Source organism: Melospiza georgiana, chromosome 6 (genome assembly GCF_028018845.1).
Source record: "Melospiza georgiana isolate bMelGeo1 chromosome 6, bMelGeo1.pri, whole genome shotgun sequence".
Lineage (NCBI taxonomy): Eukaryota > Metazoa > Chordata > Aves > Passeriformes > Passerellidae > Melospiza > Melospiza georgiana.
Window position 1 is genome coordinate 5,208,771 of NC_080435.1, and position 25,632 is coordinate 5,234,402.

General features: G+C 41.8%; 1 protein-coding gene across 4 annotated transcripts in view; it reads right to left on the minus strand.

The window, feature by feature from the left end:
* Positions 1 to 15: 15 nt before the first annotated feature.
* Positions 16 to 25,632, minus strand: part of MAPKBP1 (mitogen-activated protein kinase binding protein 1) — a 101,359-nt gene continuing 75,742 nt past the window's right edge. For 3 of the 4 annotated variants that reach the window (XM_058025471.1, XM_058025473.1, XM_058025472.1), the window contains exons 22-32: positions 19,601 to 19,749; positions 18,838 to 18,887; positions 17,440 to 17,676; positions 16,322 to 16,491; positions 14,577 to 14,722; positions 13,958 to 14,128; positions 12,969 to 13,047; positions 11,130 to 11,440; positions 9,431 to 10,342; positions 5,965 to 6,050; positions 16 to 4,965 (exon numbers count right to left, since the gene is read on the minus strand). In XM_058025471.1, coding sequence (XP_057881454.1) covers positions 4,672 to 4,965; positions 5,965 to 6,050; positions 9,431 to 10,342; positions 11,130 to 11,440; positions 12,969 to 13,047; positions 13,958 to 14,128; positions 14,577 to 14,722; positions 16,322 to 16,491; positions 17,440 to 17,676; positions 18,838 to 18,887; positions 19,601 to 19,749 — 2,605 coding nt within the window. In that variant the 3' untranslated portion in view covers positions 16 to 4,671. The remainder of the gene's footprint in view (positions 4,966 to 5,964; positions 6,051 to 9,430; positions 10,343 to 11,129; positions 11,441 to 12,968; positions 13,048 to 13,957; positions 14,129 to 14,576; positions 14,723 to 16,321; positions 16,492 to 17,439; positions 17,677 to 18,837; positions 18,888 to 19,600; positions 19,750 to 25,632) is intronic. The other variant, XM_058025474.1, reaches the window with a different exon arrangement.

Here is a 25,632-nt window from a genome sequence, read left to right on the forward strand (position 1 = left end):
AGTGAGTCGCGCAGCTCAGTAGCAAATGGTCACGTTTTTATTGAAACAGTTTAAGACACGAAGTACAAATGGATACAGAGTTAAAAACAGCTCCCGGGGGAGCCTCACAGTGCAAAAAAAAAAAAAAAAAAAAAAAAAAAAAAAAAAAAGAAAAGAAAAGAAAAAAAACTACAACAACAAAAAAAAAACCAACCAACAAAAGGAATTTTTAATTCTTTCCCCAAATAATAATTAAAAAAAGGACAAAGTATTATTTTGCCTAAAGCCGAAAGTATAAAAACGCGCATTTATAAATAAAGCAGGAAGGGTTTTTTGTTTGCGTTTCACAGGAGTGAAGGAAAAGGGCAGTGCAGGAGGGGGACGGGGTGAGGAGGCGCCTGCCCTGCCCTGCCCGAGGCGCAGCAGGACGCGCGGGGCGCACATGGCTTGTTCCGTGTGACACGAGCACAGCCCCAGCCGCCCCGCGCCCTGAAACACGGGACACGCCGGACCTTACCCAGAGAAGGAACCACTTGCTCTCTCGGGGGGCTGCTAGAAGACCTGTCTACCATTTCAATGAGGTTTTTGTCATTTAGTGTCCTGGATGCTAAACATCCAACGGGCTGGGGGAAGACACTGTATACATGCATGAGTTTACCAAGGGTGTTTAAATACCTGCATTTCTTTTTTCTTTTTTTTTTTTCATTATATATAAGTATATACATATTCGTTCTTCTTAAAAAATTAAGTTGGTATGTTTCTACTCCCAGAAAGAAACGTCCCAATTCCTCTGAGTCATGATGAAGTCTGCAAAACGGGGAGGCTGGGGAAGGGGCTGCTGTAAGGCCATGCCCCAGTCATCACTTGGGAGATGGCATGGAAAGGAGAGGACAACCTGAGAGAGGAGGTGGAAGAAAGGGATGCCCATACACACAGCTCCCGAGTGCCGCTGAGGGATGGGGAAGATGAAGGTGTTACCTGCTTGCAGCAGGAAATACAACAGTTTGCTGCCCTTTCAGGTTGCAGCCCTTCCTACTGTCCCAATTCAAGAGAGCCCTTAAACGAACTGAGGGATTCCACAGGCAAAGCAGTACTATTTGCAAGATGGAAAAGAAACATAAAACTTCTCATTTTGACCAGGAATGTTGGGTTGAAGAGGGGAAAATATATGTAAAGAGGATAGGTAGATCCAAATTACTTTTTCAGGCTTTATGTTAAACAAATAACTTATCGTAATACAGGTATCTTGCTGTGCCTATGCTAACACCCACCAGTAAAAGGGATCACAAACCATTAAGAGGGATAGACTCAAATTTATTACCTCCTCTGACAAGCCTCTTGACTTCCCAGGCAGTTACCACTCATTATTTCTCTACGTGGCCCAATGGACAGCCTGTAGTGAAACATGTTCACAAGGTGCAAATGCAATGCATTTATGCTCTTTTTGTTCTGTAAACTAGAGGTTTTAGGAATATTTCCTACTGCCAGCAATAGGAAGTTAGCAGGGAACAATTAGTTAGATCACTCTTAAATTATAAAGAGCAACACTATCCCCTTACCCCTCTCAGCAACAAACTTGTGGCACCAGCATTTACTGGGCGTCTAATCAATTCAAAACATCAAAGCCTCAAACAAGCAGCTCAGGACTTTGCCATTTAAGAAAAAAAAAAAGCTGCTTAGAGAACAGTTGCAAGAGAAGAAGCAAGAGGCTCAACAGAACATATTTAAAAACAAACTCCTTCCCATTCATCCTTCAATTACAGACCACCATCTCCAAGTCCTATATCTACTTTCCTGAAGCCTTTTGGTATTGTATCATTCACAGGTATTGGCCAAATGGTGTTCTTCAGACCAAGACCATCTCTACTTCTACTGTTTTCCTGAGTCTCCTACATACATTGTTCTAAATTTATGTTAAACTACACAACCATTCTCCAACTGATCTACCTGCCCAACACTTTTCTTACCATTATTCTGATCAGAAACCTCTGGTTTCCTGTACACAGCCATGACCTATAGCAAAGTCCATTCCAGGAAATAAAACCCACTCTGATCAGCTTAAAAACCAGATTTGCTTCACACAACTTATTTCCAAGGAGCTTTGTTTCATATCTCTATGTCAGCTTTGCTGGTTGTTGCCCTTTACTTTCACGGTCATTTCATTCTCACCACTTGGCTCTTCTGTATCATCTCTGACCTTTTTGTCACTACCTCAATGTTTAAATAATAACATGGTATAAAATTGCACAAGGAAGTAATATAAAGGACCCTCAAACCATTATCAACAGTACCAAAATACACCTGGGTTCAAGGGGCTGCTATTTTTCCTGAGTGTCTTGTGGCCCCAGTACAGCAAGAAATTCCCTGTATACTAGGACATATGTTCACAGTCTGAAAGTGGAGGAACAGGTCACCTCAAAAGCAAGCTTGACCCACACTAACTCCCATCACAGACCCAACATGGCTGTTATCACACATTCCACTCATGGCATCTCCAGCTCACCTTTTCACTGCCAGAAACTTCCTCTCTGGTTTCCAACTTGCCTTCCTTTGCAAAACCTGTCTGTGCAAGAGCAGCTGCCCATGGGACTGAGCACACCAGCTGATTCAGCAGAATACAGTGCAGAGAAGGGACTAGAAAATAACCCCTTTAAAGTTTCAGTATAAGCCCATGGAAAGAAAGGTTAGCAAGGACATCTGAAACATGATTAGGCAGATTTCAATTACAGGCAGAAGGAGCTGGAAAGCTCTCAAAATGTTTCCCATGCTGCCATGTCCTGAAGCACTCAGCAGTGATCAGGCAGCCTGTTTGGGGGGGGGAGACAGAACTGCAGATTATTCAGCCCTAGAGTACTCAGGAGAAACAAGTTGTCCTATGCCAGTCTGGCCAGACCAGCAGAAAAAAGGCTGCATTGCAGATCTGCAGTCACAGAAAGTCAACAGACCACATTTCCAAGTGCCACAGGGTTTCAGAGAAACAGCAGCCAGGACAGTAAAATGAAAAACCTGCTTCCACCCTGTAACCTCTGCAACCAAGTGATGCAGTCTGGCTGTCTCTGACTGACTTCCACAGATGCTAGCAGTCTCTCTCCCATCAAACTCTTGTTGCTTGCATTAGTTTTATGAACTCGGATTACACTGTGCTGTCTTAAAAATAAATGCAAGACAGACTGGAGATGCAAGAAATGAAAACATTTCGTGTTTTTTCCCCTGTTGTTGAAAGGAATGGGAGTAAGGGGGAAGGTGCTGAAGAATTTCATTGGTTTAAAATTGTTTTCCTTAGCTTATATCATTGACCTAAAAAACATCATTGGACAATTTTAAGCCACAACAGACACAAGTTAGCATGGGTTTAGAGAAGCTCCACAGGGCAAGAAGAATATTGCACATACAAATGCAAGAAGAGAAGATTCTGTTTCTCAGACCAGAAATTCCTTAAAAGCAAAGAAGCTAGAGGCAGGAGAAATGGTGGTCATCACACCCCAAAATATCTCATTTGAAGTTCTTAGGAAATAATTTTATGAGGGTATTTGAAATAACTTTACAAAAGGTAAAAGAATCCCAGCTTTCTTGTGATGTAAATGTTCTGTTTTCATGTAAAGGCAAGGAGAAAACATTTTCCTATCACAGTGAAATGAACAAATGACACAGATGAGCCATGGCACTGAAGATCTCTCAAACCCATAGTGACACTGTACGAGATGGAAACCATCTTTTCCATGTCACTTCTCCAAAAATAAATCATAACAAAGTCAATATCCAATTCTTAATCATGAAAGCTGGCTGAAATAAACTTTTGTATTGCATCTAAATCCAATTTTTAAAATGTCTGCAGAAAACCCAGTCTGAAGTATTCAAATTCCAGATTAAAAATACCACTGGATGAATTCATAAAGTAATCTCCAAAGCATGGCCCAAGGGATACAGAGCCTTTCCCTTGAGGTGAATGCAAATAAGATACAGTGTGGGGACTATTTTGACACAATAGGAAAGCAGACAGGGTTGTCATAACAACAGCAGGATTACTGCAGGGAACAAAACCAAGGCAGGAAAACCAAGAACAGCAAGAAAATATCTAAGCAGAGAACAGTTCATTAATTGCACAGACACTCCAGCCTGTCTCCCTGTTGGGGATTTATAATACAGAGATTGTTTCTCGCTGGGATATGGCAAAGGGATTGACAGTTTTTTTAAAGGACAAAGGTAACAGCCACAAACGTGGCATAGAGGAACAGTCAAGAGAAATAAATTAATAAATGAACCAATAAAAAGTCTGATTTCTTATTCTCATGAAGTCTTGGAGAGGAAGGGATTGGCTTCACATTGACCTTTGCTGTTAGTCAGCAGTTCAGAATTTCTTGGATAAACTGGATTTTCTTTGTATTTTAGGTGTCAAGCATCCTGATCTCCTGGCTATGAAGAAATTTCAAGGCAATTCCTCCAAATTCCTCTTTCAAGACTTTGTTTAGAAGTCTTGGAAGTTGAAGACCATTGGGAAACAAATATTAAAACTGTGGCCAGCACATTGCTAAGAATTGGAACAAGTCAGTTGTTGGAGCCTGAGGAAATCAATTTATAAATGTATCCCCACCAGCCCTAGACCAGCTGATGGTAGCATTGGTCTGAAGCTCTCTCTGTGGTCCTCTTCTTGCAATTATTTCTGTGTATTCACAAACACCTGAAAGCCACCCCTCAGAGTTTTTTGTCCATGCGTCGTTCCACAGCTTGCAGCAATAGCTCCGAGTACTGTTCCAACAAAGCGAGTGTCTGCTCATCTCCCAAGCTCTTGGGACTCGGTAGATTGGCACCACATCCCTCATTCAGTGGGCTAGTGTTATCTTGTGGCTTCACCAGTGCCTCCTTGTCTTTTGGAAGCTCTTCTGCATCCTTCAGAGAGTCCAACTCTTTCTTCATGGAGGAGAATGCTTCTGTCAGGAGGCCTGCTATTTTATCTTTGTCAGTAGAAGATTCCGTATCGTTTAGTACCTGAAAACAAAGAGGAGGGGAAAACAAGGAATGCATTGGGGTTCAGGTAGAGCACCAAGTAAGCAATTTTAGCCCTTGAGGGAAGTAAAGCCATAAAGACTTGCAGACCAATCAAGTCTACTTTTCTTCAACATTTGAGACTGCCTGTTTAGACATATAGCAGCACATGCATCCAATACTCCCTAGCTGCATAAAATCCAGAGGCATTAGTCCAATAGGACAGAGATGAGAACACATTTTTGGGCAGTGTTCCCCTTATAGTGGGCTTAAGGAGGTACTGTGTTTCCCAGCTGCAGCACAGGGCCACAGTCTCCAGTCCCTCCTGTCTGCCAAATGCAGCTGGTCCCAGGAACAGAGCAAGGTCAGAGAGCTAATGCAAGTGCTGTGGCCAGAGCTGCAGAGGACCATGTGGCAGATGCTCACCATCAAAGTCTCACACTCATTGCAGGAGACCTGACAGATCAGTGCTAAGAAAAGGAACAAAGAGCTGTTATATCACTCTGCATGTAGCTCTGGTCTAGAGGTGAAAGGGACAAGCAAACAGCTGCATGTTCTCTCACAGCTGGATTCCCATGGTATCCCACATTTGCTAATCCTTTTCCCAGGCATCAAAGACAAAGAACAGATGGGGTAATAAAACTCAAAGCTCCTGTAATATTTCATATCCCTGAAATACTGTATAACCATTAATTAATTCCCTAATACCCCTTTGAAAAAGAGCATACTGTTATCTTCAGTTTGCAGATAGGCTAAACAGACTGAAAACTTAATTGATTTGCTCAGAGTACCATAGCAAATCATTGGAAAATCCAAGAGCTGGAAATCAGAAGCACCTGGTTCAAGTTGAACAGGTGGACAGCCAGACAGCTTGTGTCACTGAACACACAGTCAAGAGAACACCTTGAGGCAGCAAGCACTTACATCTGTGTAAGATGCCTGTGGGCTGTAAAGCCCAGCTGGTGTACCAGGGTCTGTGTGTGAGGTCACTCAGGCACTCACCCTGCGGTAGAGGTGAAGGGCTCTGCGCATGCTGTCCTGGAGCTCGGACACCACATGCTCACACTGCTCTATGCTGATGCCCGACTCTGCAGGGAGGAAAACATAAAAGCACAAGGTAAGGCACAGGCACTCTACTATCCACAACCTCATAGTCTGGAAAGAAAACACACTTTTTAATGCATATCTGGAAGACCATGCACACACAACTTGTCATTCAATATTTAGGGCTAGTTTGAGCAAATTATTAAATAGGCATATTCTGTATGAGCTTTCCTTCATACTAACTAGACATGCTGCTTGCTTCACACCCCTATTTTTCCAGTCTTTAGACTCTCCAAAGTCAGCAATGTTTTTCCTCAAGCTGCACATTTTTGTTACAGTCACAGATTACCCATGTGATTTCCAATTGCAATTAAAGCCATGTTTGTATGGGGACTTCCAGGGGCATGAGGGCCTGATCCAAGGAGCCTCTAATTTAGCTTCTACCTAGTTAGAAATCTACAAGCTTCCCCTCATGTATCCTTCTGCACAGAGTATTAAAAGCACAGAGCATGATGGATTATACTGAATTATTGCAACATTCTCTAGTGAAGACTGAGTTCCAGAGGAGCTGTGACAAGCAAACTCAGAACAGAATTGCATTGCCGAGCAACACATGACATACACTGGGGATAGACCATAATCCAAATCTAAAAAATAAAAGCAAGCGACTGAAGGACGGCATTTCCTGCCTGTCCCCACCAGATATTATCTCCAAAACATGAGCTGAAGGCCTGCAATCTTCTTACAACAAACACTTTCATGAGTTAGACATAAACCATGAACAAAGACATAGACACACAAACACAGTCTTCAATTTGCAAAGGCCTGGACAAAGGACATTCAACTTTCTTTAGTTACCCAAGCCCAAAATTTTGTCACATGAGCACTGTAATTTCTGCAATTCTAAGAACACCATCTTTGAACAGACTGGAGAGGACCCAAGCTAATTTTTTTAATACATCTAGATGATGCATAAACAACTACAGCTAGAAAAACATCTACTTATACATAAACATAAACATCCACAAAGAACAAAGGAGCAAGAACAAATCCTTCCATCTGCATCCTTTGATCCTAAATCACCCGTGGAGTCTGAGGACAGTGGGCTTCAGTGCAATCCAAAATTCTTGATTTCTGCCCCCCTCCTTATGTTTGAAACCCAGCTGTTTCTTCTCATTTCTCTTTTCTGGATTTCTCCTCTGATCATTGTTTTTATGCTGGTCTCCAGCTCTGGGAGGCTCCAGTCAGGAGAAAGATCACAAAACCTAATATAAATGCTTAAGTAACAGGCATTTTCTGCCTCTCGGGTGTGCCGAGCAGAGCTCTTCAGAAACCAGCAGAGAATATTAAACACAGCAACAGTATCAAGCACATCTACAGCATCTTAACTGTAGCTGTCAAAATGCTTTAATAAGTACAATGAAGTCTCTTTATTTGCAGCTGTCATACAAGCAGGAAGTGGAAGGACAGAAAAATTAAGTGGAAATCCAAAGTAGCAGTGCAAGTCAGAAGCAGAACAAGTCTCTATCAACAAGTCTCTATCAACTTTAGTTTACATCTAAACTGCCACATTGTGATTCCCAGAAGCCACAGTAAGTTGTTCACAGCAATAGCCAACTTGGATCTAAACAGCTTTTCCAGCATCTACCACTAAAAATCTGGGAAATGTGGTCTGCAAGAAGCTTAAGGTTGACAGCTGCCTGCTGAGAAAAAATAAAAAAAAAAAAAAAAAAAAAGAAAACACTGCAATTCTCAGTGCTGTATCATTCCAACTCACTAAAGGATGCTGTTAAACATGTTAAATATTCTGTCAGGGTGTGTTATGTCTTGGGAGTTGTTAAAAAAATAAAATCAATACTGAAAATCTTTATCTGTGCTACCTGTGTTAATTCTGCAAACTGACCAAAAGCCATTTGCTATGTAGTCTGATTCACAAATCTAGAAAAGAAAACTCAGCCTAAAGAGCACAGACAACAACAATTCTGCAGTAGAATGTGATTCCACAGCTTCAGGCTGCATCTGGTGCTAGAAGAAACCTCACCCCTGTAGGGGGAGGGTCTGAAAATTTCAGTTGCACTCACTATTTTTCAGAGCAGCAACAGTATGATAACTGCAGGTCCTTTGACAAAATATCACATTTCTTGTTTTACATAACAGTGCTTCAATCTTAAGGTGTTTGATCTCTCTAGAAATGCAAAAAGAAAAAAAAACAGTGCATCGGAACCAGATTAAACCTTCTGCAATGTTTTGGTGCAGAAATATTGTCCTTAACCATATTGTGCTGTACCATTCCAATGAATGGTGCAACAGCCTGGCACCACAGAAAGTAATTGATCACAGGATTACAGAGCTATCCCTTCTCAGATATGAGTAAGAACAACATAACAAAAGGGATAAAAGCTGTATAGTCCCTTAAGGTACAAGCTATCAGTGCAGTGGTTAACATTCAGCTTTCTAATGCACAACTCAGAAAGGTGTATTTCCTTTCTGATTGTGACACAAAAGAAAAACCTCAGGAGATTATGTGGAACTAAGCAGTGCCACAAACTCTGCCACTGGAGGTTTTCCTGCCTTAGAGGACAGGATTTCTGCTTCAATTTGAACTTATCTGCTAGTTTTCATTTAATTGAATTACCTTAAACTGAGACCTGTAACAGATCTTAGAGCTGTTTTCAGCAGGTGAAAGTTTTTCATCTTGTACCTTTTTCTCCAAACTAGAGATAATCCAAAAATTAATGCACTTTTTTTATGTTCAAACCCTGCACATACTCAGTTTGCAGACATGTCCTCAAAGCAGAGTGATAACAGCACAAAGACCTGCTTGCTCTCACAGGTAGCTACAGCAAGGAGCTCACTTTCATGAACTTTATCTCATAGGAGAAAATTGTATGCAAACCCTTCTGGACCCTGCACACTTGCATATTAACAAAGGAAACTTTGAGCTGCCTGGCATAACTTCATTGTCAGTATTACCTGTGTTTGCTTGGTTCTGTTAGCACATATTGGCCTGTACCTTCATTTGCTGGCCAAACATGCTCCAAGAGGAGGGTGGGGAATGTGACCCATGTACTTCAGGGGATTCCCAGCATATCAGCTTTTAGCATTGACCACAAAGAGGTTTGAACCCCTAGAGGTAATTGTACAGCTAAATCACTAAAATCATGACAATTCTGAGGTCTACAAAACCAGCTAAGGAGGACTGTCAGACATAAGACCCAGAGGAAATGGAAACTAAAGACTGAGAAAAAGATGTTAGATTGAAGAAGTGTCTCACCATTGAGGGGATGGTTTATGGAACGAGACAGGTGCAGACAGGACGAGACAGGCCAGAAGCTGGACGTAAAGAAATGTGATGGGATCGTGAGGCGGTTCACAAAGACAGGAGACAGAAGGGGGAAGATAAGAGATGGGTATCCATGCACACCTGAGACCTGTGCCGAGGCAGTTATAGCTGTAGGAGACCTGAGCCTGATGGGGTCTAGTGGGCAAAGTCCAGGCTGGCTGTCTAGCACACAGGCGATGCCGGTGATCCGCTCCCTGCCCCTGGGCAGTGTGCTCTCAGGAGAACTTAGCTGCTGGCCCTCTGACACTTCCCTCACTTTTAGACTAGTGACCCCTGGCTCATCCTGGCAATCTGTCCTTGAGACTGAATAATCCACTGGGCTCTCCTTAGCAAGCCCTGTTGAGACCTCTCTACCAGGAACCAGAAACCCAGCAGTTTGATTCTCCCTCTTGGAGGTTCGGACCTCAGGAAAAGAGGGCTTCTTTTTAGAGGCCCCAGCAGGTGACTGTGGAGACTGTGGCTCAAGCAGGGTTTTTGCTTTGGTAGTGGGTGAGAAGGAGGCCAGTGTGGGTCTATCAGGCAATGGCTTGGGAATGTCAAGAATCAGATGTGCTCGGTTTGATGATGCCAACTTGCTGTGGAAGGACTTGGGAGATGAGCAGTTTACAACTGGCTGGAGTGCAGGTTTCACTGGAACATTTTCTTTCACTGGCAGCTTAATCTTCTCAGCATCTGATGTGGAACTAAACTGTGTCTTCTCTGTCACTGGAGGACTAGTCCTCCCATCAGTCAACATTTCAGTGGAGCAACCAAGGTACAGATTTTCCCCTACAGATATGCTCCTTGACATCTTAGCCCGGAAGCTGGTTGTGGGGTTCATGTAGGACTTTGGTTTTGCAGCCCTGACATCTTTGGCCAGCAGAGCACCAGATCCATCCATCTTCAACATACTGGCTGATAACACCCTGCAATTGTTAGGTCTGGGATCCTTCTCAACCACCAAAAGAGTCTGAGGACGCTGCTTGGCAGAGGATATCACTCCTGGACCCTTATCTGTGAAAATTAAGCAGATAAACATACCAAAAATAGACAAGAGCCTGCAGTGAATTCCTAAATTGGAATTTAACATGGCTCAGCTCAGCCCCTGTGAGATGTGTTCAGGTTAGTATCACCAAGCCTCAACAGCTTTCTTTTTTTGCCATCCTTCATCCTGCTCAGACAATTCTGCTTTCCTCATGAGAGAGATTTGTTCTTAACATGTATGGTCAGAAGACCTTGGACCACTGTGACTCTTAAGAGAGAGGCCAGAAGATGCAGGCAAAAACTGATATGTGCTGTTGTGGTGATCATGTGGGGTTTATTTTTTGGTTTTTTAAACAAATTTTAAACTTATTAACGGTGAGTGAGTTACTTGTTTCAAAAATAGAGTTATTTCACTCAGTGGGCATGGATACAATAAGCTCTCAGTTACTGTCTCTTCCCTCTTTCTCTCCTCCCCACCCTGGGGAGCTTCAGTCTTAGCTTGAAGCAACCACCCACAGCAAAGGAGACTATTTTTGCAAATACTTCATTTCACCCTTGCCAGTGCTTCTCCCACAGATGTCAAACAAATATCAGAGACCGACAATTAGAAGACCGGCATCTGCATTACCAATTAAAAATATTAAATAATATTTAAAATAATAATATTTAAAATATTTTCCCTTGACAGGCTAGGAGTTAGAAGATATGTAAAGCCTGTAGCTCAGAACGCAGAAAGGCAAGTTTAATTTAACTCCTCCACTGAGTTGTCCCCATTTCATTCTCAGGTTCATACCATCATTCCAACATGTGTCCTTACCCTCATGCATGAGGTCATGCACTGACTGTGCCTTCCTCATGACTGCATTCACAGGCCCTTCTGGAAAGGAGGCAGTAACCCGTCCAGGAGCCATACCAGCTCTGCTGGGCTCCAAAGCTGATCTGCGCTTCTTCTGCACACAGGCAGCTCGGTTTGAATTTACATTCTCCAGGAGCTGGCCGCTCTCCGATGCGTCACCAGGATGGCTGCTGTCATTTTTCAACAGGTTTGATGTAAACTGACTGGTCTGGGTTGGTGGCTCGATGGGCTTTGAAACCAGTGTCAGATTGGATGAAGAGAGTGACAGTCGTCTAAAGAACACAATAAAGAAATCGCAGTTAAAACAAGTAAGTGTGTTCCCCTGGATAGACAGGAACATGCATTAAGTTTCTCTGGAACTAAGAACTCATCCCTGTGTGAACTTTTTTGAGTCAAAAATACCCTAATCTGTTACCACTTAATTCTACTCAACCCTGCAAACTCTGGTCTTCAGGCACTTGACTAGAGACTGCAATCACAGATAGCACTGAGTTGCTGTTTCCAGGGAGGACACCATAAAAAGTGAAGACAAAAGAGAAGGAAAAATTCCAGGCATAGGAGAGACTGGGCAAAGTCAGGTCAGGTCTTTTCTCTCAGCTCACCTTAGAATTTAAATCTTTTCAATTCTAAGATAACCCTAAGAGGAAGTAAATATGCTTTCCTAACATTATGAAAGCATAATGACTAGGAAAGCTGGTCAGTATCTCAAAGAGGAAAGCCTAATTTCCTTTTCCTCTCCACCTCAGACAAACACAGTGGGCTTACTTCAGAAAGGAGGCAACTTCCAATCTGGCATGTTTAAACAGCTGAACAGATTCAAAGCCCAGAGGTTTTCATAATCAAAAACTACCTCCCCTGTTACATCTTTAGAGCACCGGTGACTTCCTTCACTCATCACTGCAACTCTCCAGAAGCTTACACAATATCTACCATTGGTTTTCTTCCCAAATATACACGAATTGGACTAAGAAGCATTTGTGACAGCAGCAACAGCAGCTGAATACAGCAATAACAAACAAATTTCCCTACCATACTGAATCTGGACACAGCTGGTGAACCTTAGAAGATGTATTCAAATCCGCTTAGTCCTATATGATGAAATTCCTTTGAACTAAGATTTTAGAGGAATACAGTATTTGTGTGTTTTAAAAATCTATGAACCCAAATCAATAAAAACATTGACATAATGCTTTAATTTTTTTTAAATTTATTTGTTTTGTTGGGATTTTTTTTTAATAACAAGGAAAACCATTTGCAGAGGCCTTTTGAAGTGCTTTGGTGTTGAGGGAATTTTGGAAGAATAATATCCCTGTGAGGCTTTTTGCGAGACACCATAACACCCTGTGAAGGCATGGGACCGAGAAACAAAGCTGAGTAAGAAAGGACTGTAAAACAAAGGAAAAGTTGACAAATCTACTTTCATTGTCCAAGCTGAATGAAATGCAAAAGAATAAACAGAGCATAAACAGTGAAGAGAAAATTAGATTATTAGTGATTCCTCCAACTTAATCAACCAAGGCATTAATCATGAAACAATTAAGCATGTTGTTGAAAGAGGGAAAAGAACAAACAATAGTGTTACATTAGAATAAATAGAACAGCTACAGTGATCCAGGATAACCCGTCCAAATCACAAGAGTCTGCAAGCAGCCTGCCAAGGGCTGTGCTAACACTTTGCTGTGCCTAGGCACACCAAGGCCAGAAGTTTGTTCAGCTATTTTCACCCAGAACCTAGCATGAGACCTACTCATATTAGTATAAATACACAGACAGAAACACTCAAAACAAGCAGAGCCATACCTGAGAGCCGGGGACTGGGAAAGAAAGCGAGAGGAAATGCTGAGGGTTTCGGTTCTTTCCAGATTCCTACATGAGCCACCTAAAAATTTTGGTTAGAGGAGAAAGAAAAATGAGCAGTTTATTTACAGAGCATTCTCTGTAAATTTTCTTATCATAGAGACTATAAAGTGTTCCCTGATATCCAAGGGGATTTTTTTAAGCTAAAGCCAGAGAGAATGAAATAATTGTATTTCCTTTGCCTTTAGTGTTCTACTTAGATTACTCTGCCTTAAGCTGCTACTCTCCCTAAGGGTACGCCTCCTCCTTTTTTGCTTCCCTTTGTGTCCTATCCTGCCTATAGGACTGTGAGGCACTGGCATGAAGCAGAAAACAAACCCATCAAAGAGGAAAAAAAAATTAAAGCAAAAAAATAAAAGGAAAAAAAAAAAAGAACCCGAAAAACTCACGTAGCTATTGCTGCCTGTAAGCATTATCAGTTCTAAAAAGATATGCTTTGTTCTGGAGTTGGTCGATAAAGGCAAACCAGCTCCTTTGCCACTCTGATGTCTCCTCTTATTCTCTCTCTCCACGCAGCTTTTCAGCCTTTTCTTTTGTGACACTGGCTATGCCTTGGTGCACCACTAGAGGCCACTGCGTGTCACCTACGCGGGGCGAGCGCGCCGCCAGCGCCTTCCTTTGCAACGGGAAAAAACAGTGTATCCTGTTTTTTGCAATGTAACAGCCCTGCAGGATTCCAGGGACAACACTTAACACAAACCGACACAGAGCCCAGTCTCATCTACACAAATTAACACACGGACCGATGAAGTTAACAGATGCTAACTCTTCTTCTTTAAGCCTCTTACACTGTTTTCCATTTTTTCCCCTCTCCCCATATATGCACGCATCTATGAAAGCCTAGCAGAACTTAAAGCCTGTTTTGGTTTATATAGGAGAAAAATCAGGAGTGACCTTACAAAGTCTCCCCCACTGAAAATATAGAGATGTACCTTTTCCATCAGTGTTGCTCAGGGTCCCAAAATGCTCCTTGAGGAACTTTTCCTGATCAGGTATCTGAGGAATTTCTCCCTCAGGCATGCTAGTACCCACATCCTCCTCTCCTTCTTCTCCCTCCAGGTCTGAAACACCATCTACGCTTAGAGGCTCAGTGCCTTCAGAATCTGGGAAAAGGCAAAAAAACCCCAGTGCTGTAAAAACTAAATCAGAGTAACATTGGCCAAATTAAAAAAAAAAAAAAAAAAAAAAAAAAAAACAAAAAAAAAAAAAACCCAATAAAGATGCCGAATTGAACCTAGAAAAATAAAGTTAGTCAGCATTATATGCAGTAATTCTCTAATCTACTGTATCTTACAAACAGCACAGCCTATGGCATAATCAGTATTAAGCCTCCTTGGCTAGTGAGGTAAGAGAAAGCCAAAGGTGCAAAAGGAAAGAAGGAAAGTCCACCAACTCCTGCTTCCACAGTGGCTTCATTGAGGTGTCTGTTTAAATGCCCCTGAATCTGTACAGCAGTGCCAGTGTGACTAATAGGAGTGTAACCTCAGCTCAGCTCAGCTCACTAAGAGCTCATATATAAATAAATATATTTATAATGGCTTTGCATCTTACCTTCATTCGGATGGTCTGGGCTGGACAGACGACTGCTGCTGTAATCTACAGAGCAGGCACTGTCTGGACTGTGTTTGTCTGGGCATCCATTGCTGTGATAACCTCTACACAGCTTCCCATGGGGCAATGCTTTTACCTGGAACTCACTACAAGAGAGACAGGAAGATACAGCACTAGAAAACATACTTGTTTTCATGTAGAGAAGCACATTTTAACATTAACACATTAATAAGGCCTTACCTGTGTTAGTAATACCTTTTATTACAAATGTAAGGCTTTAAAGAGAAAAAGAAGTTGATTTCTCTCATCATAATACAGTATATTCTTTGCATTTCATTAAGCTTGGACATGGAAGTCCCAAGGGGACTGTCTGATTTTCTGGGCGTTGTCAGTTCCCATGATTACCAGGCACCAGCAGCACCCTGCTCTGGCTTGATTTCCAGTACAGGTGAGGAAAAAATGTAGAAGTTTACATGATGAAAAAGGGACTAAAACCAGGCCTACACCTACAGGACAGAAACTCCAGTCTGCCATAGATTTAAGCTCTAATACACTTTTTTTCCCATGTTCATGATCTGCCTCTTTGGGCAAATTCTGTGATGCAAAATATACAAGATTCTGGCTTTGAGAAAGACTAAATTACTGAAGAACACCATACAAAAATACAATCTTACATGAAAGGGTTACTGATTTCTGTTGTGATTTCATGGAACTTATTTTGTCAAATGTCATCAGCACTGTTCTTTTGCCTGATGCTTAAGGACTTCCATTTTCCACTTTTTTGAATACTTTGGTTTCAAACTCCAAGGCAAGGTAGGATGCAGAAGTCAATCAAGAGAACTGAATGGCAACTACTCCTGGCAGCTCCCATAGGCTGTAAACATTGCCATGTGTCCAGTCTGTATCCAACATCACTGGAGGGTCTCCCTTTCTTACATGATGGAGCAGCACATGGGTCTACTCCATCCAAATGTTATCATCACAAAATTAAAAATGAAAAATAAGCTAGGTGAAACTTTGCAGCCCCAACTACAAAATCTTGGCATGCACCCTTGCTTGAAAGTCTGTCTAAAGCTATCAGCCCTGCTCTCTGTAACATAACACAAAACAAAGGAAACAGCTACTAGCATCAGGTTAAGAGGGGAAGGGAAGAACAAAATTCAGGGAAGAAAAATAAAAGGCAGCACAGAAAAACTAAATTATGTAAAATTAAAACAGAAGAAACAGCAGAGGAATAAAAAAGGTCTCCACTGTCTCCAGTGTCCTTTTCAATTCCATCTGTATTGAGCAATTCATTCTATTTCCCACAGAAGAGTAATCACACACTACGTTTGCTAAATTCTTGCCCAATTTTCATAAATAAGTGTCCTGTCATTTCTCCTGGGTAGGCATTTCACTGCCACATATGTGTCGCTGTCGGTGAGTTTTCCAGCTTCCAAGTTTTCCCTTGCTATTTTCAATCCAGATAAGGGAGAAAGCAAAAAGGCTACTCTCAAGTTGTTTACTCAACAAAAAAAAACTTGGAGGAGAATGTTAATGTGCAGTTCCCTCAGAGGAAAATTACATTAATGGTGCCTTCTTCATAGTTTCACATTCCTCTAGCATCCATCTGACATAAAACTCTCAACTAAACATGTCTGACATCAATTAGGCAGTAAGTCAAGTCATCAAAGTTACCACACAAGCTGCAAGAAAACCAGAACAGAAATATCTGAGCCATGCACAGCAGAGATATTATTTTTAACCTGCTAGAGTCTGTGGGATGGATTTCATCTTGCTCAGGGTAGATTACACATTCCTCACTCTCAGAAGGTTCCAGTTCCTGAGAGAAAATCCCTTCTTCACAAGACACAAGACGAATCACTTGGGGTCGTGCACAAGACCCATTATCTTGGGGAGGTATTGAGCTGCCAACCTGGTTTAATTAAAAAGAGAAAAAACTAGATATTACCAGTGTTTTACCTTACATCATCAACTGCTGTGCAGGGCTAGAAAGTATGCATTATAGCATAGAACAGGTTCAGCAATCTGAGATCAGAAAACACAGCAATCCTATGTCTTTTCTGTTCCTTATTTACCAAACTTGTCAGACTACTGCTGAACTTTTCTGGTTTGTTTCCTGCTTGCAATTCCCTGAAGTTCTTTGGTAAAGTACTCTTTGATCACACATCAGGAGCGTAAGCCATGTGGCAGCAGATTCTTCCATTACCTTCTATAGACTGATCGGACAATTCACAAAACTGGGCCATTTCAGCTCAAAAATTGAATTACTGCACACAACAATCTGAATCCTCTTCTCAGTCACACAGTTATAGGGGAGGCAAAACTTCTAATGAAGCTAGGCACTGGACAGACTGCTGCTGGAAAATAGGCACTAGCTTTCTGAGGATGAGCACACATTACTTGCTGCAACCCATCAATACAAAGATCAAAGAGAATTTACTCATCCAGCACAGCCAACACCTAAGGGCATCATGTGAGCCACATTCCAGTGATTACTGGAGTCAAGAAACTGCATCCCAGCAGAGTGAGCTAACAGGTTACCAAATATTTACACACCTGTATCTCCAAGCTCAACTTCTCAGCTTGTTTTTGACATAAATATTCAAAGAGCTAAAAGAAAACATGAGGTCTTCCTGCCATTGAAGAGAAACCTTGACCCCATACGATCTCTGCGATAAGACAGCAGAATCACACATTGCAGGAGTATGAATTACAATAGAGTTATCTAATAAAGTTCCTCAAAAGTCATTTAGAAGACCTTTAACAATAAAAAGAATAGCCTCAGGTAGGTAATAACAAATAGATGCAGGACAGATGCACTCAGAGTGGGTTCCCCTCCTCAGAGCAGTACTGCCCTTACTTTGTTGACGTGCACAGGAAGGTCCGTGTGCTCTTCTCTGTCGTCCCCATTGCTGTTCTGGGACAGCGAGTCTCGGCTTGGAGAGCGGGAAGCAGAGAAGGACTCCAGCTGCCGCAGGTCGAGCATGGATTTCACCGTCATCTCTATGCTGCTGCTGGGCTGGGACCAGCGGCCACGCTGCCGGGGCCCCTTGCTCATCGGTGCCTCTGAGCGCTGGATCGCTGCTATCTCTTTGGCCTGAGGGAAATTAAAACACAGACTGTCTCAGAGACTGAGCTTGGCTGATGGAAAAATGTCGGTTTCTCGGCCATTTAGGTGGCCTGGAAAGGCCCAGGGATGGCCTTGGACAGCCGGAGCTTCAAAGGATGAGGAGAGACTTCAGATCTTTTCTCGGTCTCGGTGTTTATTAATTGTTTATCTAAAAGATTTTCTCTTGGCCCAACAGAGGTCTGCACAGCAGCCAGCCATGAGCACACTGAGAGCCCCCGGGGCGGTCACCTATCTTTATACTCGAAGTTACGTGTACAATATTTATAATTTTTCCCCAATACCTTCTACCCTTATTAACCGGTGCACTTTTAGTAATAACCAATCCCAAAGTGCCAACATCACCACAGAAGATGGAGGCCAAGAAGAAGAAGAAGAACAGGACACGCCCCAATTCCTCCATCTTACTTCTTTAGACCCCCCTGTACAGAAATCCTAAACCCTGTGTTTTACACTCTATTTAACTTATCCCTCCACCATTCACCCAGTGAAATCCTCCCATCCTCATACAGGTATCGTCTCCTGTGTAGGATCAAAGTTCAGCCACCAGACCCTTCTGGCAACGTTCCAGGACTCCCGAGCCCCCCAAGGGTGTTCTTGGCCACTCTGCACCTCCATCCTGAGGTGCTGAGATCCCACAGAAAAACAGGAGAAAAAACACAAGAAACACAGAAAAATATAATTATGTCCATCTCAATAAAAGCCTCAAAACTGTCTAAGAGACAGTCTGAAAGGCACCTTTAATCATAAAGCATCATGTAAAAATTATACTTTTGTTGCTGCTTCTTGCACAATTGAACAGTTAAATGTCTTGCTCAGATCCAAGTATGTGAACAGCTTCAGCACCACATGAGATTCAGATCAAAAATTAACAGAAAAAAGCATAACATCTGATGGAAAAAGACTGATGTAAAAATCCCAAGTGCAGCTCTAGACTCCAAACACCCTAGTCTCTTAAACTAGGCTCTATTTTACCATCTCTAAATCATTCTTCAGAGACGGGCTTCTCAATGGTTTCCCACTACAGCTGCACCTTTCCCACATGTGCAAATGCAGATTTTAATCTCTCTGGGAATTTCTCCTTCAGTTTCCTTGTAACAAGAAATACAGTCTGAAGGTTTAATAACTCACCCTCCTCATTTCCCAGTGGGAAAGGCTTCTTGAGAGGGTAAGGTCTGGATCTGCAAAGGTAAAGAGATATGCAGCTAGTTGACATCCTGTACAGCAGTCCAGCTTTTGAACAACCTCTTACTTCATCTTTCAACAAAGGCAGTATTCCTACACCTTTTGAACCACTGTCAACACATGCTTTCCCACTGACTACCCAAATCATTGTATCAAAATTTTAATGGAGACAGAGTTTTATGTAAGATTTCCATTGAATCAGCAGACCACTGCAGAACACTTGCCACACTGCAGTGCACTCCCAAAGGCTTGGGGAAAAAAAAATCTGCTCCAATACACTGTACCATCTCTGGTAAAAATACATCAAATTATTAACAGCAATCTCTACTGTAGGTTTTATCAGACATCTCTAAAATTCTCTCTTTTGAGGAGATCTCTTGATCTCTTTTGGTTTCTGCAGAATTTTAATAGCTTGTAGACCCCAGCCCATGAAACTAATTCAAAATTTCTTTAGCCAGTTGGAACTAGGAAGAAACTTGCCAATTTAACAACTGCATTTCTAGACAGAGAACTCTGAAATGCACCCCTCTTCAGATGCAGGAATGGGCAGCTCCACATTACCCATTGGTATCTATCCATATGCTTCAGCTTTGGCCTGTCTCTTTCTGCCCATACCTTGTTATCCCTAAGCCAGTGTCTCTCATCTTGTCCTCCCTTCACATCCATGTCATTTTCCTCCACTCTGCTCATGTACCTCTCCCAGTTATACCTGAGTCTCTCTCAGTGTTGCAGTTGGACTGAATGTGGAAAGACTGCAGCCCTCGTAACTCATCTTCATCATTGCCTTCATCTTCACCATCCTTATCGCTGTCTGATGAGAGGGCAGGCACAGAGGACAGGGCAGAGATGGACTCATGCCTGGAAGGCAGGAATTAGAAGGAGTATTATGGTTTATGCACAAACTGCCCACCATTTCAATCCTTACACCAGTTCTCCTTATCTCCATCCATATTCAGGAGGCTGCCTCAACTCTCTCAAAGAGCCCTTGCTCTAGCACAGCCCACCTCTGAGAAACCCTCAGGCAAGCTAAACCCTGCATGAAGATTTGCAGACCCTGCCACAACAATGTTCTCATACACATGGAAGGTTGACAGAAATCAGAAGTCAACAAGTGTGAGAAAGCCAAATGGAATTAAACTGGGCCTTCCATTTCAGACTCTGCCAATTGATAAGGTCAAGATGGTAGATTATATTTGAAAGGCAAATATTTTTCCCACCCTTAAGCATTTCTTCTCTGGAACTGATTTGCACATCAAAAACATCAGAGATAGTCTCTGTTTGAAAGTAATTGGGTTAATAGCAAATTATCCCATAAGAGACAGGCTCATTTCAAGGATTGCTCCAGGCAGACCCCGAAGGCACAGCCCACACACCACAAGAGCACCATGCTGACTATTTTAACTTTCAAGCACAAGGATCATGTAAAATGTATCTTGCACAGATCTTTGGTTTAAGTCGATCAAGGCAAGTTTTACCACACACACCTCAGAGGCACTCCCAGCATAGAATTGCCACCACCAATCAAGGACACTCAATAACATCAAATTTCACTCTCCCTCTTTCTTCTCCTCTTCCCTTTCCTCTGCTCACTCCTTCAGTCCACAGAATCAAATGAACAAATAAACTTTGGGACAACAACTGAAGAAAGAAGAATCCCCAACAAACACATCTGAGTAGCCCCCACTCCATGGCCTTGAGCTAGAGCGCCAAACTCATCATAAGTGACATTTATAGGATATCACTGGTGAGTGTTGAGTGCCAAGCATTATTCATAAAATAAAAATAGCTCATCCACCAAATACAGAGCAGTCTGGCGAGGGATCAACTTCTCCTGCAGCTGACAGATCACAGGCAATATTGAAACATGGTAAGAAGCAGTTATGGTATTTTAATCTTTTCCTGTGTAATGGCAGAACATCAATTTCCATTTCATTATGAGTAATAACCATTTCAGATGAGCTTTGAAGTGTTCTGGCAAAAATAAAAGTGAAACTGACTGTAGCCTGCAGAGTTCTTAAGTGAAAAAGTTTCATTTTGGTCATCCACATCTACTTTTGACATTTGAGTTTGTCAGTCTCTCCATCTTTTCCACTGTCTCCTTGTATGCTCGTCTTGTCACTCTCGGGTTCTTGTGTCTAAGCAGGGAATCCTGACAAAGCCCAAGCACCCCAGTATGTCTGAGGTTATGCCATGTTTCATCCTATGGTATATATTAATTACATTTATTCATGGTAGGCAATATTAACTTTGTATCAGTAACTTTGATAGCATCCTTCTGCTTGTGTTCATCATGGTTGTTTGAGGAGTTTATTAGGACAAAAGGGTTGGATTATTAGACCTTTAAACATCTAGCTGGTTGAATACCTCACAATGATGAGGCGATATGGCAAGGCAAGATTATGGGTTTGCCAAGCTCCTATGTGTACTGTCATTGGTTTAAATGGAGAAGGGAGGATTGCCATCCATGTGTTACATGTTACAAATAGAAAGATGGCCCCTGTCCATCAGATGGTGTGACTGAGAAAATTGGTGAGGGGAGAGTGGAATAGTATGTTCCAGTGTCCTTAAAGTAGCAGAGTAAGAGAATGCAAAACATACAGAAGTCAGATCGGTTTTTTCATACTTCACAGGAAGTGATAAACAAGTTATGAAATAACATATTTGATATAAACATAAGGTCATCTTGCATTATCCCAGCAAAAATTCATGCCCCTCTTCAACATCCTTCTTTTTACAACTCAAGTATGCTTTTCAAACGCAGTTCTGTAACTTGAAGGGAGACAGATGAATGAATGATATTTTCAAAATGATCCTAGGTCCCTGGCTTGAAACTGAGATACTCCTGAAATGAAAACTAGCTTCACAAGGTCTTGAGTGTTTTAACTGTTGTTCTTGCCCAAGTCAACCCTTCTATTCAGACTTCATTAATTCTCCTTTCTTTCCCTGCCTTCCCTCATGTACTGTGGATTTTCTCCTAAGCCCCCTGCTGCACACATCTCCTCAATACCCCTCCTCAGTTCTTTTTCATGCTTCAGTGGGAGTCAGTGTAATGTATAGTGAGTTTTCAAGCACAAAAGCTGTTTCCAAATAAGCACAACATGAGAGCATTTTGAAAATTAAGGAGTAAGACTTCTGGAGTTTGCTGAATTCCTCCCAAGAGCCAAACCCCAAAGCATCATTATACCAGAATGAATGTTTCAGAGTAGCTATTCCAGAATAGCATGTACAGACATGTCCAATTCTCAAGATCCATGTGACTCAGAGTAAGTGTTTCAATTGTAATAGTTCATCTTTGCTGAGGAACTATCTCATTCTAGCATCACAGAATCACAGAATCATTGAGGTTGGAAAAGACCTCCAAGATCATCAAGTCCAACATTTGACTTAGTATCACCATACCCAATTAAACCATATCATGGAGTGTCATGTGTACTCATTTTTAACACTTCCAAAAGTGGTGACTCAACAATTTTCCCTTGGGACCCTGTTCCAATGCTTAACCATTCTTTCAGTGAAGAAACTTTTTACTAATGTCCAACATGAACTTTCCTTGGCACAACTGGAGGTCATTTTCCCATGTTCTATTGCTAATTGCCTGTGAGAAGAGGAAAACTCCCAGCTCACCACAACCTGGATCTTGTTCTGTACAGGTCAGCAGAGCCAGTTGCTCTTCAGCTCCCAGTTTTTGAAGGGTCAGACAGTACAGTGTGAATGGAAGGGAAGGACCTTACATTAGAAAGCCTTCAGTACACAGTATAGACTTCAAAGTGCCACATGTCATTATGGAGTGCTAGTATTCAGACAAGTGATAATAGATACTCTGCATGCTTTTGTATGACCTGAATCCAACCCTGTTTTGCTTTCTCAAAACCAAACAAAGCAGACAAGAATGGCAACTATTCATTTAAAGAGGTATGTCATCAGCATTCCCACTCTGATCTTGTGCTACTTAAACCCTCAGCTTTAGGGATGTACTTATGAAACTGTAATATCCTGGGTGTTAGGTATCACCAGCAGATTAAATTCTCCTGCTTCCCCCTCAAATGCTGAAGTGTTTTAAAAGGAAAGTTGTTCTGCTTTTCCCCACAGAAGGATCCCAGAGTTCATGCACTGACTTCATAGTTTCCCAAGTGTTATAATTGCACTAGTTCATCACAGACTGAGGCACCATTTCTGATAAGGCATCAAGAGCCTGCCCCATTCTAAGCCCTGGAAATGGCACAGCTTTCCTGGACTGCACAAGACCCACTGAGAATTTGATAAGGAGCTCTTCTTTCCTAATATATCTGACAGCACACAGTACTTCTTCAGTGTACACATATAACTTTTAGACAATTTAATTTGGATATTTTTTCTCCTGCTATTTATACTGGAGAGTCAAGGAAAGCCACAGATAAAGTGATTTTTAAAACTATGACTATAAGCCCTGCAAACATTCCACAGTAAAATCAGCTTAAAACTTGAGACAAGCTTTTCTAAACCATAAATGCATACTTGGATCAAAACCAAAACCCTACTAAATGTCCTTTACAAGATTCCTTCACTGAAAATATAAAAGCCTTAAAACCAGAAAGTACCAGCAATATCAACTGAGTACAAGTTCTATTATCCAGGACTATCAAAGCTCCTCATGTTCAGGAAAAAAAGCACACATCTGCAATTACCACAACCAGAGGTAGAACTCAAAGGCTCTCAGGCACACTATGGAGAACTGTGGGTCTAACAGGTCAGAGCAATTCCAAGGTAATACAATGTCCCATAAAGGTGAGTCAGAGAAATCATTTAGAGGAGAGACACTTTAGTCTCTAAAAACTATTGGAGGGACTGAAAATGCTGGGATTCTTCAGTTCAGAGAACAGGTTGGATAAAGAGAGCTTATGAAAAAGGTTTACAAAACCATGGGCACTACCAATAGCTGGCTGGAGAACAAAAGATCACCAGAGCTCACAATATTCAGAAACAAACTTCAGACTTTCATGAAAACTAGTAGGAATGTGCTTTAACAGAGACAAAAAAGTCCTTCTTTCCACAGAGAGCAGTGAACTCCAGGAACTTCTCACCAAAGGAGGCTGCAGAGGCAGACAATATAATGAAGCTCAAAAAGAATTTATACAACTCAGTGGACAATTGGTCCATGTGCAGATAGTAAAGGAAAAAGGTGGAAACATACCTCCTAACATCCCTAATGTAACAGTGGAGCATGAGGCAAATGGACCATAAAGGTTCATACAGCAGGGCCCACAGAGTTTCTCACTAAATAGCATCTTCCATTGCCAGGGTCACAGGCAGAATGCTGGGCTTTGTGGAGCACTGGTTTGACCCAAAATAGCATCTTCTGTGTGTTTACACTGCTGATGTTACTCCCCTGTGTCAATTCCTGCCCTGACAGTTTCAACTGGATAGACTATCCTGAATTGTAAATCTTCATCTCCCATTGTCTGTTCAGATCAATTTTGTTACCCCACCATTATTTTGATTATTCATCCTGTAATACACCCATACCATGATACTAGCAGAATGTGTTACTTCCCCCCCCAGATTCTAGCAAGACTGTTCTAAGGAAGATCTAATAGAACAAATGACTTATCACAAGGCAGGCACCTTTCTCATACTACTGCCAGTCTTTTGAGACAACAATTTTACACCACTAAGTTGCAACTCAATGCTCTACTGCAACCTATACAGACAGGCTTTGGAAACAATCAGAACAGGTACAGGACACCTAGAAAACAAATCTCACTCAAGTTCATTAATTTTTCTTCTCCCACCTCAATAATGCTGGTCCACTAGGCTCTTCTTCCATTGTCAGTACCAATCCAAAATGCTCTGGGAATTATCTTTGCTGATCTCCAATGAGCACAGCGGACGATCAAAACTGAAAACAAGCTTTCAGAGCTGACAAGCAGATTGCAGGCTTGCAAAGAGGCTACCAAACAAGTTTACTGAAGTTCTGGGCTTGGCGTGGCACTAGCACCGCCCTTCAGCCAGCGTCTGTGATGGAAACAAGTATCACCTCACAGGAACAGGGCTGGGATTATCTGTCACAGGCTGAGCCTTGGTAGGGTAAGGCTGCAGCTGCTGGAATAATAGAGAGACTGCTATAAAAAGCACATTGCTTGACAGATCCAGAACTTTGGCTAGAAAAAAGGCTTCCTGAGTTTTCCCAGTATCATTACTAAAAGCACTTACTAGACCAGACTCACTTCAGAAATGAGCAGATCAAGACTTTCCAGAACAAAACTATGTAGACAGACTGGTTACAACATTGCTTGCTCCCAAAGGGAGTGGGAAAGTCCTTGTGACACTCAAAAACAGTGTGGTAATTCCTCCAGTGCTTGGGTACTTTTATATCCAGAACTCCGTGTGTAGTCATTTGGGACATAGGAACAAAAAAATCTGCATTTACCCTTTTTTCCCCCCACTGTGATCTCATAACAGGTTGGTCAGGACTCTCCCCTGCATTACTTACAGTCCAACTAGTCTCAGTTACTTACAAACTACAGAGAAACCAAACACATTAGACTAATAATCAAAAATACCTTGTCACTCTTGTTCTGTTTAAAAACAGAAGCACCGCTTTTAAAAGAAAGGTCACTAGATAAATTTAGATCTATTCCACTTGCAGGCTGCAGTAATTTGTTTTGAGATATGTTGTTTACCTAGCAAAAAAGAATAATATTATTCAGCTAGGAAGAGCTTTTCCCATTTAATTTATTTTTGTATTTATTAGTCATTTTATAA